This window comes from Amia ocellicauda, chromosome 5, assembly GCF_036373705.1.
Source record: "Amia ocellicauda isolate fAmiCal2 chromosome 5, fAmiCal2.hap1, whole genome shotgun sequence".
Classification (NCBI taxonomy): Eukaryota; Metazoa; Chordata; class Actinopteri; order Amiiformes; family Amiidae; genus Amia; species Amia ocellicauda.
In genome coordinates, this window is record NC_089854.1 from 40,723,525 (window position 1) to 40,737,369 (window position 13,845).

Consider the following 13,845-nt stretch of genomic DNA (forward strand, 5'->3'; position numbering starts at 1 on the left):
GCACTGGAGAACAACACAGCTGTTAACTTATAATGGGCTAAAGGGCAAATTCTGGCGAAAATGCATTAAAAGATAATATACAACCTTAAATGTTAGATAAGAAACAAGGAAGAGCATGAATACAAATGATCAGGATATAGCATGGTAATTTAAAAACATTTATGATATTCTAGAGAGATATTTGTATTTGGTGTGTGTGTGTGTAGGGGGAGGGGGAGGGGGGTGCACAGGGATCCAGGTCACAGCAAATGCATGCTTAGAGCCATCTTTGAAACACATTTGCCTGTCAGTTCTGCGCTTGGGGTAGGAAAACCCCACTGGTCATGGCTATGGGCCCATCCACCAGGGAAACTGAAATATGTCACTTGATATGAAACCATATGTGGTAAGTGACATCATAGATAGAGTGAAAATGTTAAAAAGGCAATGGGTCGGACACCTTGCAAAAAGAAGAGACCAAAGAATGACAAAAGAAGCTATAAAAAGGATCCAAAGAGATTAAAAAAAAAAAAAAAAAGAGAAAATTAAATAAGAGTTTCTTGTGTGACCTGGAAAAGTGACGCCGTACAACAAAATAAGTAGAAATATCTTGGTGAGGCCTTCATCTCACAGACACATTGTGATTAAAAAGTGGTAACAATTATTGACTTGCTGATGAAGGCTGAATCTTGGTTTCCCATATGTTCCTCTTCACCCAGATTACAGTGGGTGTCAGTTTCCCAAATCCAAAGTTTGGGTTAAAGTACTTCAAATGTGCAAACAGTTTAATCCTTACTGGCCTCCCAGGAGCCAAATCAATATAATTGTAGGTCACTGTCAATTAGGAAACCAAAAGAAAAGTCAGAGTTACAGTGAGATACAGTACATAGACTGCCTTCAGACAACAGACAGGCCCAAGATAACAAGCCGTACATAACAATCCCATGGCAACAAAAACAGCTGACTAATGCAACTAGGGCCAGAACACTCCTTGTGTTGTACTGTAAACTTGACAAGCAAAACCATAAAAGCATCTGCGGTTAGCTTATTTTTGTATATCAATGAATCCGTTACCACCAATTACATGGCTGGCTAGTCAGGGCAGTTCATCAGCATGACTGGTTGGCAGCTATACCACCTCTACCGTATGTCAGTCTACAGTGATGGGAAGGTCAGCTAATTAGTAAACAAATGCACACGTTTGTAGGGTCTTTCATCACCTACAGCGATATATTTACTGTAAGGCGTAGACATAGTCATGCAGAAAACCTAGTAACAGCTTTGGTGTTTCAGACTCTTCCTTAATAGTTTTAATCGTTTCTGAGCTTTGCGGTCCACCTCTGCTTTTGACGTTCGTCCTGTTGTGCTGCGTACAGTCCAAGTCAAAAGCATTCTCCCCACAGCAGTAACTACCCAGAATCCCATAAACGCAGTGTAGTATCTAAAGAACATTCCTAGATTACATTAGACATTAAATAATTTGTATTTTACTAACTTTACTACTTGATGTAGGTAAAAGTTATGCATCAAATGTCAGTAATTGGGAATTTGTAGAAATGCAGCAGTAACAGCAATAAAATACAAGTTATCCTATACAGCAAGCACAACAGGCCGATATGGGAGATACATTTGACATAGAAATGACTAAAGGGCATTGATGGACATAGATCGAGGTGAAAACACTGTCAAGAAGAAAACTAGGCACATGCATAAAGCCAAGTCTTGGTTAATTTGAAAATGACTTATAATGAATCAGATTTCAAAGTAGGGATTACATTAAAATGGAGATTAAAAAAGGCAGTTTACAATTAAAAGTGAATCATACTTTCAATGAGAGTTTAATGTCAACAAACCACCAAAGCATACTACTGACTAAAAAGGTGCTTGGTGATCATAAGGTTGTCAGACACACCTTACATTACTGCACAGGAATTAGGTTATGGAACAAGCATCTAATATATTAGGATGGAAATTTACCAAAGTGCTGGTTTGGTTTTAGACTCACTCCCCCAAAACAACAAACAAGCCACAACAATAATAATATAAGCAAAAGGGGGACAGTATAAGTAGTAAATTAATTTTGATCTTAGAGATTGTTGTCCTTGCATGACATCAGTGCTTCCAAAGTCCTGCTAAATTAATATTGTATTGCATTAGCATATAGTTTTATTATATTATTTCACATTGTCTGTTCATTTTATTCATCATGAGGGCAGATTAGAAGAATCTCTCACAGAGCCAAATTCACACTTGTAGATTTTAACAAACTGTTGCTATTTTTGCTTAATTGCCATAATCCTGTCCTTTATAATGTGTACTTAACCACCCCTTTCTTTTCCTGAAAAGGAAATTAAGGAATCTCTCGATTGAAACTGAATGTTCTTAGGCAATAGGAATCCTTACATAATTTGTCTCTATCAGCTTTAATCCAAGCCTTCAAAAAGTGTAAGCAAAGCTTTCATTTGATAGGCCTCAAAGGCCAAACAAGTGAGGAGAGAGGAAGGGAGGGTGAATCCATGAGTTTAATCTGGGGCCACTAGAATTATTCAATTTAGTAGTACTTTTTTCCATGTTATGTTTTTAAATTTCCATTCCATAAGAGGATTTCACAGAGTCTGCATGTTCTACATTATTGACAATATTTTGCAGCTTCATTATTATGCCACGGCTATTTTTTTATCCAGATTTTCTGTGATATACACTTATTATACAGCCATGTCATTTTCTCGTCCATATTCATATATTCTGTATTAGTGGTGGTCTATTTAATCAACTAGAAATCGCAATCCGTATCTCAGAGCAGACTTATTTTTAAATAACAAATTACCTTTTTAATATAAAGCACTAATTCAAGTAAAGTAGTAGATGGGAAAAGTAATCCTAGAGTATTAATGACTTCACTCCTCCTCCACACTTATTATATTATTATTAGTGAATAATAGTGAATATTATTTTACTATTAAATGGAGAGGAGAAATAAAAAAATGTTTGTGATATAATTCAATAAAAATCAGAAACAATCCAGGTTAAAACATAAATCAACATATCTAATTCAAAAGTGAGTTCCTCAAATTAACAAACCATAAATGTGTAAAATATACATATTAAAAATTAAGCAAAGCTACAGAAAACCACAAGTCCTGTAGTTCATCACTAACATGTAGGCTATTGCTGATTTCTTGCTCAACAAAATCTTTTATAAAACATTAACAATGATCCAAGGCATGTAAACATCTGTCTCGAACAGATACTGGAATCTTGGCACAAAAATGTTCAATCTAGCTCCATGTGAAACAACACTGTTGAGGGCTGAGGAATAGCTATGGTAAACATCTTCATATGAGACACTGAACATGTAAAGAGCCGAGCTGAAGATCCAATGCTGTGTGTTTGAAATAAAACGAGGAACTCACCAGTCTCAACATCCTGAACATAGAAGTGGAGGTCATCTGTAATTTCTGTCACATAGACTGGCTTGTAGTTGACAATTCTTTCCTTCTCCTCAGTCACTTGGACGACTTCTTCTGGAGGTTGCTCTTCATAGTTTGCCCAGACCTATCACACAATTACAAACAAAAATCAAATAAAATAAATCACACATTATAATTTCAAGATCAGCAGAAACCACCCCCTGACCAAACACACACTTAAAGAACAAGTTTTGGGGTGTCAACAGTATACTTCATACATCTGTGTTGCTATAGTTATTAAAGAAGTGGTCCTGTAATTTCTCTTTCATTAGATAGCATTCTGACCAATACATTCAGACAACAACATAATTTAAAAGATACATAGTCATAATCTGTAGCCTTCTCAGTGTAACTGTATTAGGGTACTGACAATATGATCATCAGAAAATATTTAGAAAGATAAATGGTAGACACCTCCCCCCTTTTCAGTATATTTTCAGAATGATATAAAGGTATATTTTGATCATGTTAGGCTTTAAGACCCCATGTAATGGAATTAATGTAGTGTTAGCTCTTCACTCATTTGTTTCAAGAAATTACCCAAAACAAACATTAATTCTGCTAGCTAGCTACAAAATTAATTCTATATATCAAAAACTCCATTATTAAGCATTTTCAATGCTTTGCTCTGCAGATTGTCAATCTGTGAAAGTGTTACATTGCACTTTTAATTTGAGACAAATTACCAGCTGCATTATTGTGCGACATGCAAAATTACTAGTCATTACAAATTCATTAAAGTTAGCCATTGTTTTGTGGATAAAGTAGTGTTTTCTGTCCCAGATTTAATATTGTAATTTAATTGTTTGTATAAAATCCTCACACCCATTTCACACTTGAATTGGTGCACATTTCCCCTCTATAAATCACAAATGAAAATAAAAGCAATCTACAATCCGCAGCCAACAATGCAATTTATAACTTCTTATAAAATATTTTTTGAGGACGTGAAGCAAACATTGTTTGTCTAAATATTTTGTTTTGGTTGGAGGTTGCAAGAGATTCTAAACAGTATAAAGGAATGTGGATTTCATGCTATAGAATGTAAAGGCTCATTAAGTATCTGGCAACTGATTCTTTATGCTTCTGGCTACAAATCAGATTGTGTATATATATGGTTTAATTAACACCACCAGCTGATGCACTGTGAGGCAATGAAATGAACTCTAAACTGCCTCCTACACATGTACAATGCCTCTGTTTTGACAAATTAATTTGTAGTACATTTTTTCTAAATCATGTACAACCCATTTTCTGTGGATAAGAACATTCTTAAACACTATTTAAATTGAATATTTATTATATCATTTATTTCAGTGAACAGGCTGCTTTCTTTCTGAATAAAAGAAAGCTGGGAGTACATCTGAAGAAGTATGCATAAGAATGGAAAACCTCACAAACTACCAGAAATTATGTTCCAGAGTAACAAATCATTTTTTTGTTTTATAGAATAACACATCCGCATATCTGTCAAAAACCTGTGCAAATGGCAAAAACAGCTTGCTAGCAGGTGTTCAAAAACCTGCAGTGTCTTAATTAAAATCGTAAAGATTACCATGTGAATAATATAATCACAGACACCCGTTTAATCTGAAGCCCAGCTCTGTTGTGTTTTCATCCACTCTATTTGGATTTTATTTTTCCCCTCACTAGACATTATACTGTACTAAGCCACAGACTGTAGCAAGGACAAATGAAAAGGGTGGGAAAAAAAACACAAAAACATACACCCAAGGCACATAACCTTCTGTGAACTACCATTCCGATTTGTTACACTTGAGCGCAGGTATGTTGCTACAGTGCAAAAAACAGCAGTTGCTGATGTCACAAGAAGGGCCTTTGTGGTGAGACATGCTCAGTAGCTAGAAGACCTCTGAAAGCAGAATGATACAAAACAATGGTACAAAACAATGAATGATGTACACACACACACAAATCCATACATATATAAGCATGGACAGGAATATCAATATAATGTATTAACATGCATTGAAAATGAAAAATAACATTTATATTGAAAATAAAATGAACCTTTCCTATTTGCTAGGCATCCCATGTGCCTCACTGAAGGATAATACTGTCCCTGAGAACGCTGAGAATCTTTCAACAACTAGTACTTGTATGACAACTTCCATATCTAAACCTTTTAGTATGGTTGACAATGTACAGTGGGGGAAAAAAGTATTTGATCCCCTGCTGATTTTGTACGTTTGCCCACTGACAAAGAAATTATCAGTCTATAATTTTAATGGTAGGTGTATTTTAACAGTGAGAGAGAATAACAGTAAAAAATCCAGAAAAACGCATTTCAAAAAAGTTATACATTGATTTGCATGTTAATGAGGGAAATAAGTATTTGATCCCCTATCAGTCAGCAAGATTTCTGGCTCCCGGGTGTCTTTTATACAGGTAACGAGCTGAGATTAGGGGCACTCTCTTAAAGGGAGTGCTCCTAATCTCAGCTCGTTACCTGTATAAAAGACACCTGTCCACAGAAGGAATCAATCAGATTCCAAACTCTCCACCATGGCCAAGACCAAAGAGCTGTCCAAGGATGTCAGGGACAAGATTGTAGACCTACACAAGGCTGGAATGGGCTACAAGACCATCGCCAAGCAGCTTGGTGAGAAGGTGACAACAGTTGGTGCGATTATTCGCAAATGGAAGAAACACAAAATAACTGTCAGTCTCCCTCGGTCTGGGGCTCCATGCAAGATCTCACCTCGTGGAGTTTCAATGATCATGAGAACGGTGAGGAATCAGCCCAGAACTACACGGGAGGATCTTGTTAATGATCTCAAGGCAGCTGGGACCATAGTCACCAAGAAAACAATTGGTAACACACTACGCCGTGAAGGACTGAAATCCTGCAGCGCCCGCAAGGTCCCCCTGCTCAAGAAAGCACATGTACAGGCCCGTCTGAAGTTTGCCAATGAACATCTGAATGATTCAGAGGAGAACTGGGTGAAAGTGTTATGGTCAGATGAGACCAAAATCAAGCTCTTTGGCATCAACTCAACTCACTGTGTTTGGAGGAGGAGGAATGACCCCAAGAACACCATCCCCACCGTCAAACATGGAGGTGGAAACATTATGCTTTGGGGGTGTTTTTCTGCTAAGGGGACAGGACAACTGCACCACATCAAAGGGACGATGGACGGGGCCATGTACCGTCAAATCTTGGGTGAGAACCTCCTTCCCACAGCCAGGGCATTGAAAATGGGTCGTGGATGGGTATTCCAGCATGACAATGACCCAAAACACACAGCCAAGGCAACAAAGGAGTGGCTCAAGAAGAAGCACATTAAGGTCCTGGAGTGGCCTAGCCAGTCTCCAGACCTTAATCCCATAGAAAATCTGTGGAGGGAGCTGAAGGTTCGAGTTCCCAAACGTCAGCCTCGAAACCTTAATGACTTGGAGAGGATCTGCAAAGAGGAGTGGGACAAAATCCCTCCTGAGATGTGTGCAAACCTGGTGGCCAACTACAAGAAACGTCTGACCTCTGTGATTGCCAACAAGGGTTTTGCCACCAAGTACTAAGTCGAAGGGGTCAAATACTTATTGACTCATTAACATGCATATCAATTTATAACTTTTTTGAAATGCGTTTTTCTGGATTTTTTTGTTGTTGTTCTGTCTCTCACTGTTAAAATACACCTACCATTAAAATTATAGACTGATCATTTCTTTGTCAGTGGGCAAACGTACAAAATCAGCAGGGGATCAAATACTTTTTTCCCCTCACTGTAAATCTCTGATTTTGCCGCTTTAACCTGGGATGCCAAAAGCCCCTCGGGGGTAGACCTTTTCCACCTTGTGATATTTCCCCTGGTTCTGGCATTATTCTACTCCTGTGCTGTACAACTACAAGCAGACATATACCAAGCTGTAAAAACAAAGCTATCCATGACATGGCTTGTAGATATGTCCTATAAAAATGTAAGTGTTTGTGTGTATATATATATTATTTTAATCAATAATGAAAACAGATGCAATAAAACAGCACAACTTACAAAAAACTTTTTTATATAACTTTTTTTTTTTCCAACATGTTATTGTTAAGCTGCCCAAGACAATACACACACAGGCAACGGGCCAGAAGTGTAGAGTAGTCTGAGGTGGCTGTTCAACTATACTCAACATGCACTATAAGGAGATGCCATAACAGCCTCATATGACTCCCCTTTCACTGGTCTCCAGGCAAATGTCATACGTTTTATATAACACTGCAGTACATATGAACAACAGATACTGAAAACTGGTAGCTATGTAAAAAAAAATAAAAAAAAATCAAATTGATACATCAGTGAAAAACAATTTTCCAAAATGAGTGAGTGTGTAATTATATACAGATACGCACACAAAGGCTTCTTGCATACCTATGACATTTTCCGAGTTGCCTTGGAAACATAGGCAGGAATAATTTAAATATACCTTCATTTTTGAGCAGAAAATGTCATTACCACTTTGTCCTTCGGATTTTGGCAACAAAAAAAAAATAATGCAAATCTTTCTTATGCAGTTTTTCAGTAGGTATACATGAAACTCCAGTCCTGACCTTCACTTGAACAACTGTACTGCAGCATTACATTCATAAATCTTCAGAGCCACAACATCACCAACACACAATGCCCCTGCGCAAAGAAGATGTCAGACACACTCCTAAACAATGATTAAATGTGACAGCGTGTCAATTCCAATACAAACCCCAGGAAGCTAAACAAGCAGAGAATGCTGTCGGCACCCAGAACACAATGGCAGTTTTCAGCAGAGTTAGGGAGAAAAAAAAAAAAAAAAACGTTACAAAATAAATAAATAAAATAATGAACAATGCTATGACCCTTCCTGAGGAGACCGCTTCCTGTCACATTAATCTGAATTAAATACCTTGTAAGGTCACACAGAATATAATATATGACTTGCAAATTATAACTGGGAACACGGAGAGTGCTTACCTTTATTGATGGAAACATTTGTGCTATGAGTTTTAGATTGCCGGGGACACATTACTGTAATGTGCACACAACATTAACTGCTTAAGAATTCCTGCTGAATGTGAAAGACTGGAATGCCTGCATCTGACACATGGATACATAACCACTGTCTTCAGCAAGAAAAACAACTTACTGGTATCACTTATTACCCAACTCAAACCACCAAAATAACTGAATGTGCATATATAGGAGAAGAAAACATATATATATATATATATATATATATATATATATATATATATATATATATATATATATAGTAGTATATTTTTTTTACTGAAGAGTAAGAGATTCCCTGAAGAAAATTAAAATACAAATTAAGTGTTACGATTAAAATTGAAATTATAGACTTCAAACTTTGCATTTCATTTACTTTAATAAAATGACGTCTTCATAGGGAGAAAACTGTGAGCTGGACTCACATGGCTCCTTCTGCTATAGGCCCATTACTATGGAATGATTGGCAGTCATTAAAGGATGAACTTCAGGCTCTGCAGAAAGAACTATTTCGGTATAACCCCGATGTTACATCACACATTCCCTAAAGAACTTGTTCCAACAGGAATTAAGAACAGACACACAAGAAAACGTGATAATAAATGCAAATTGAAGCTACCCTGGGAACAGAAATATCACTAAAAAGAGCTTTTGATAAAGAAATTCGCTCCCTACTCATATTGCACATGCTCTTTCTTTGCCACTGCGTTTATCTGCTTCAGTGTCAAACGTTGATTAGTCATATCTGGCTAACTTCAATGTTTTCCCCATGTAAAGCAAAACTAATTGGCTAGATGCATCTTGAATGAGAAGACGGGATGTATAGTATAAGGCAGATAATATAACCTTTTGTATAGATGATTTTAAACGGTTGCATATTAGTTGTCAAGGGCAGGGACACCAAAGCCCCGATAAATGCAAAATTATTGAGCTCCTCATCTCCACCTCTGTCTCCTGCTCTAATGTAATTTGGTTGTAACAAGGAGATAGCACAAGGTGAAGCCAGCAATGAGACTGCAGACATCTCCACGGAGACAAAGAGACCCTACAGTGTTTAACACAGTCTCCACAAATCGATACACAAACAGAATAAGTGTGGTGTGTTGTCGGCAGCCCCCCTCCCACCTACTGCCAGATGTGATTAAAAAACTTATGGAGAACATCAGGGATGGGGAGGGAGAAACACAGGGGAAGGAAAGGCAGCCGGGCACATAGCTGCAGAAACTGGCCCAAGTCACAGCCATCGCCTGTGACGATACAGCAGGCCTGCGATGACAGCTAGTGTGTGCGTCTGAATGACAGCACACCTAAAAGACCAAGAGTGCTAAGAGACAAGAGCGGGGCCGCAAAACCATGGGGCTAATAAGGATAACAAAAATGACAACATGTTCCCGAGGCGCTGATAAAAAGTCAGGGCAATACTGCCGCTATCCATAATGAATGCCTCTTTGCTCACGGCTGCAACTTTTTGCATTGTATCCATTTATGGCCATTATTTGACTCGGAGAGAGGATTACTAGACAAACAAACAGACAAAACAATCCTGTCACCTTGGGGCAGCCTTTCTCTTACAACCAATAAGATAGAGACTTATTTTATTATCTCCTTTGAGAGACATTAATTGTTAATTAATGTCCCCCCGTCCCTTATATAGTTTTCAGACAATTACCACTCAGATTGCTTCACTGCTGCTACAACCGCAGCCCCAATGAACTACAACTACAGTAATATGTGCGTCTGATATATCCTAGACATCAGGAATAAATTAGTTAGATGCCTAGCGACACATACTTTGACATACCTGGGTTTCTATGCCCAGGAATAATAAAAAGATAGGATATTTAGGATTGAATGCGCTACAATCACTACAGTCTTGTCTAAATACAGTACATACACATCCCTATTCAAGCCAGTGGAAGTGTGTTGCAATGTTAAGCTTTTTGTGGGCCTCTGTTTGAGAATGCGATCTCTGCCACGCTTATTGTGAACTGCTTTCAAATGTGCCTGGCTAATGAAGAGTAACCAGCTCATTGGTTAGTTCAATCACATAGTTCTTGATCCGGGATTGTGCCAGCTCAATGTTCCTGCCCATATTGACTTCACAATTAGAGGGGTGTAATGATTAACAAGATAGACAAGCGGCAGACTGAATCCATTCGAAAACAGGGATATAGGGCACGGTATTTATTCTTTGATGCCACTTAGTTCTCTACATTCCGAGCAAATGCAATCAATCGGGATATTTGCACTTTAATGGATTTGTGTAGAAGTATGCAAAAGTGAGAAAAGTCAAATGGAGATCCCCAATTACCAAGACAAAAAGTGTCACGAGAAAGTCTACTTTTTAAGTGCAGACATCCTCAGGATTCACTTGAATTGAAAGTGTTCAGCTGGAGTGAACCACATACACAGAATTATCATTTGACACAATACTTATCGCACGCATTTATGTCTCTCTCTCACTGTATCTAAATAAATAAATAAAGCGTTTATGTTACATAAAAACATGACACGCAGCAAAGTGTTGTGTAGGCTTCTAAAACACACAGAAGTCACTGATGTTTGACATTACCTTTAAGCATCACTACAAACATGAGAACACACTTGAGCTCTATTGTTGTTGTGTATTAGACAGTGTGCAAAATATGCATAACACTCTCCCCTTCTATTCCAATGCTCATTTGATATTCCTACACAGTGTATGTTTATATGAAAAGGTCCCTGAACTTTGACTGAAAATTTATTAATTTCCATAACAGAAATAAGTCCTACAGCTGGATGGGAACATGCTGTTAGCAGGTGATCTACTGAGTCTCTGAAAATCCCATGACCAGGCAGGGGCTGTATTTGCAACCACCGGTAAGGCTGATCACTATTTTATTAGGTAGATGCAATACTGCAGGCAAAGCTAGGCTAAGAAAGATGGTCCCTCATTAGAAATGCATTGCAAGGAGCCGCCTGGATGGGTGGTGAGTCAGTGTGCATCATGGAAGATGCTTGGTATGCTATAAAAGGAGTTTTCCCTCTGGGAGCTTAGGTTATTTTTTCATGCTGAGATTACGGCGATCGGTTTCACTGATGAGAGGTATGAGCACTGCAAATACACCATTTTAGACATCTCAGTAAATTCTCGTTCTGAATTCTGTTCATGACACCGCTTCTGAAATGCTGCATAGCTAACACATCACACACACAGAGACGGTGCGAGGGCTGCATATTAGTAGAAATTAAAGGAATAAATGCTTTGGATGCTTGTAAACACAGGATTTTAAAAGCAGCTGATTATATATATATATATATATATATATATATATATATATATATATATATATAAAAGGGTCAAGGTTTACACTGGGAGTTACAAAGAAAGAGTAAAGCAATGCAGCAAAAACTAAATTATGATTAATGTGAAAACTGTCACTGGAAATAGATGAGTCATCAAGTATATGAGTCCAGGTGCAGAATAACATGTGATAATTGCAACCAGAATAGAAATCACTGGAGATTAAATATACACACATATATAACACACACATATCTCTCATCATCATCAGCCTTTATCGATCCACTGCTGGATGACGGCCTCCAAGCTTTTTCTAATTGTTTCTACATCTCTTCTCCAGGTCACACCAGCAAAGCTTCTAAGTTCATCTTCTTATCTTTTATGTGGTCGTCTTAATCTCTTCAGATGCATTCTACAGCTATTTCTTGTCACTTTGTTCTGTCTTTTGCAGTGTGTCGGGTCCATTTTCACTTTCAATCATGTCACATACTTTTGCTTGTTCTCTGATCCATTCATTTGGTTTTCGGTCATCTTGTTATTCCCACATGTTTTTTTTTGTTGTTTTTTTCAGTTTTTGTATACTTTTTGCATAGGTGAGCACTGGTAGTATGCATTTATCAAATACTTTTCTCTTGAGACAAGTAGATTTCCTTTCAGTGTACTCTATCCCATTTTTACTCTTCTTTAGATTTCTTACATAAGATCTCCATCTGCACTGATTTGTTGTCCAAGGCAAACCGCTGACGACTTCAAGTATCTTTTGATCTACTTCAAATTCTACAAAACTATTGAACATGACCTTGATTTTACTCAAGTTCATTTTGAGGCCAGTTTTCTTACTTGCATCCAAGAATTCTTGAATTTGAAGCTACAAATGTGGGACCAAATTAAAGTAGCTTCACATTTTTGTTTCACAATGAAATGATGCACTAATTGATATAGCACTGCATGCAGATGGGGAGTAAAATAATACTTCCATTTGTACATATGTACCTGCAATGGTAAATGGGGGTTAACTTGTTATAAACCTGACAGTTAAAATAAGTGGTATAGGTCCACAACTGTCAGGATGACTACACAGAAACTTAAAGCTCAAGTGATAACGGAGTAATACAGGGTGCTGTTGCTCTTCCTTCTCTGCATAAATGGTCTAGACAACATTCTCATTTGCCAGCTATTCAAATTTAGGGATAGTTAATGTGGCGGAGTAGCTAACATCAGTATGAGCGAAAGAAATTCAATATGGATGGTAAATTACATGTTTAATGCAGGCACATGCAAAACTGTACATGCAAGGAAGGAGAATGTGAAACAAGTATCAGATGGTTGGAAATGATCCAGAGCCATCTGTGTCCAAACATGTGGGAGTTTTCGTTGACTCAGCAATTACCACATCCCAGGAGGGTACAGAGGGAAGAAGGAGGGGGGTGACTGAACTTGGAAATGTACAGCTGTAGTGGAAAGAATTCACACTTCATTTTAAACTGTGGTAATTAATTTAATTTATTCTTTAAGTATTTTTTTTCTCCTAATTTTTCAGTGGCTTTCTTTAGACTGAAGTTCTGAAAATAAAGAACTGATAAGTTTAATTTAATTAACAAGTCACTTTACCTCAAATTAAGTGTGAAAACATTCCGCTACAACTGCAAATCCAAAACAAATCAATAATATATTAGTGGGGATTATGCTAAAGTAACTTACTAACTAATGTTAGTAATGCAATTAGAGATCTATGGAATCCATTTAAAAACACAGGGTGTCAATTCTTGAAATGCTCCCATTTCTTCTGGTTCTCGATCCAACAGTACTCTTAACTCATCAAAACCCTAATTTAATGATCTCCTTTATTAGATGGGCATTTGCATTTTTAAACCGGTTTTCTTTGCTCAGAAATGCCAAATCTTAGGTATATGGTTGCCAAGCAACTTAGGAAATGATTGTTCACTCAGTCATCAATTTAAATGCCCCTCCCCCCAGCCCCCTTAGATCTCCAAATTAATATTACTGATGAACAGAAACAAGGTAGAAATTAAACTATTAGTCTGTCATAATATGCCTTTTTATTATTTTGTAAGGGTTCAATTACTCAAATACCAGAAACCTAGTCATTGAATTGATTAAG

General features: G+C 37.4%; 1 protein-coding gene across 1 annotated transcript in view; it reads right to left on the reverse strand.

Moving 5' to 3' along the window:
- snd1 (staphylococcal nuclease and tudor domain containing 1) overlaps positions 1 to 13,845 on the reverse strand; it is a 260,370-nt gene that overhangs the window by 47,154 nt on the left and 199,371 nt on the right. Inside the window, exon 18 of the mRNA XM_066705214.1 lies at positions 3,393 to 3,534. Coding sequence (XP_066561311.1) covers positions 3,393 to 3,534 — 142 coding nt within the window. The remainder of the gene's footprint in view (positions 1 to 3,392; positions 3,535 to 13,845) is intronic.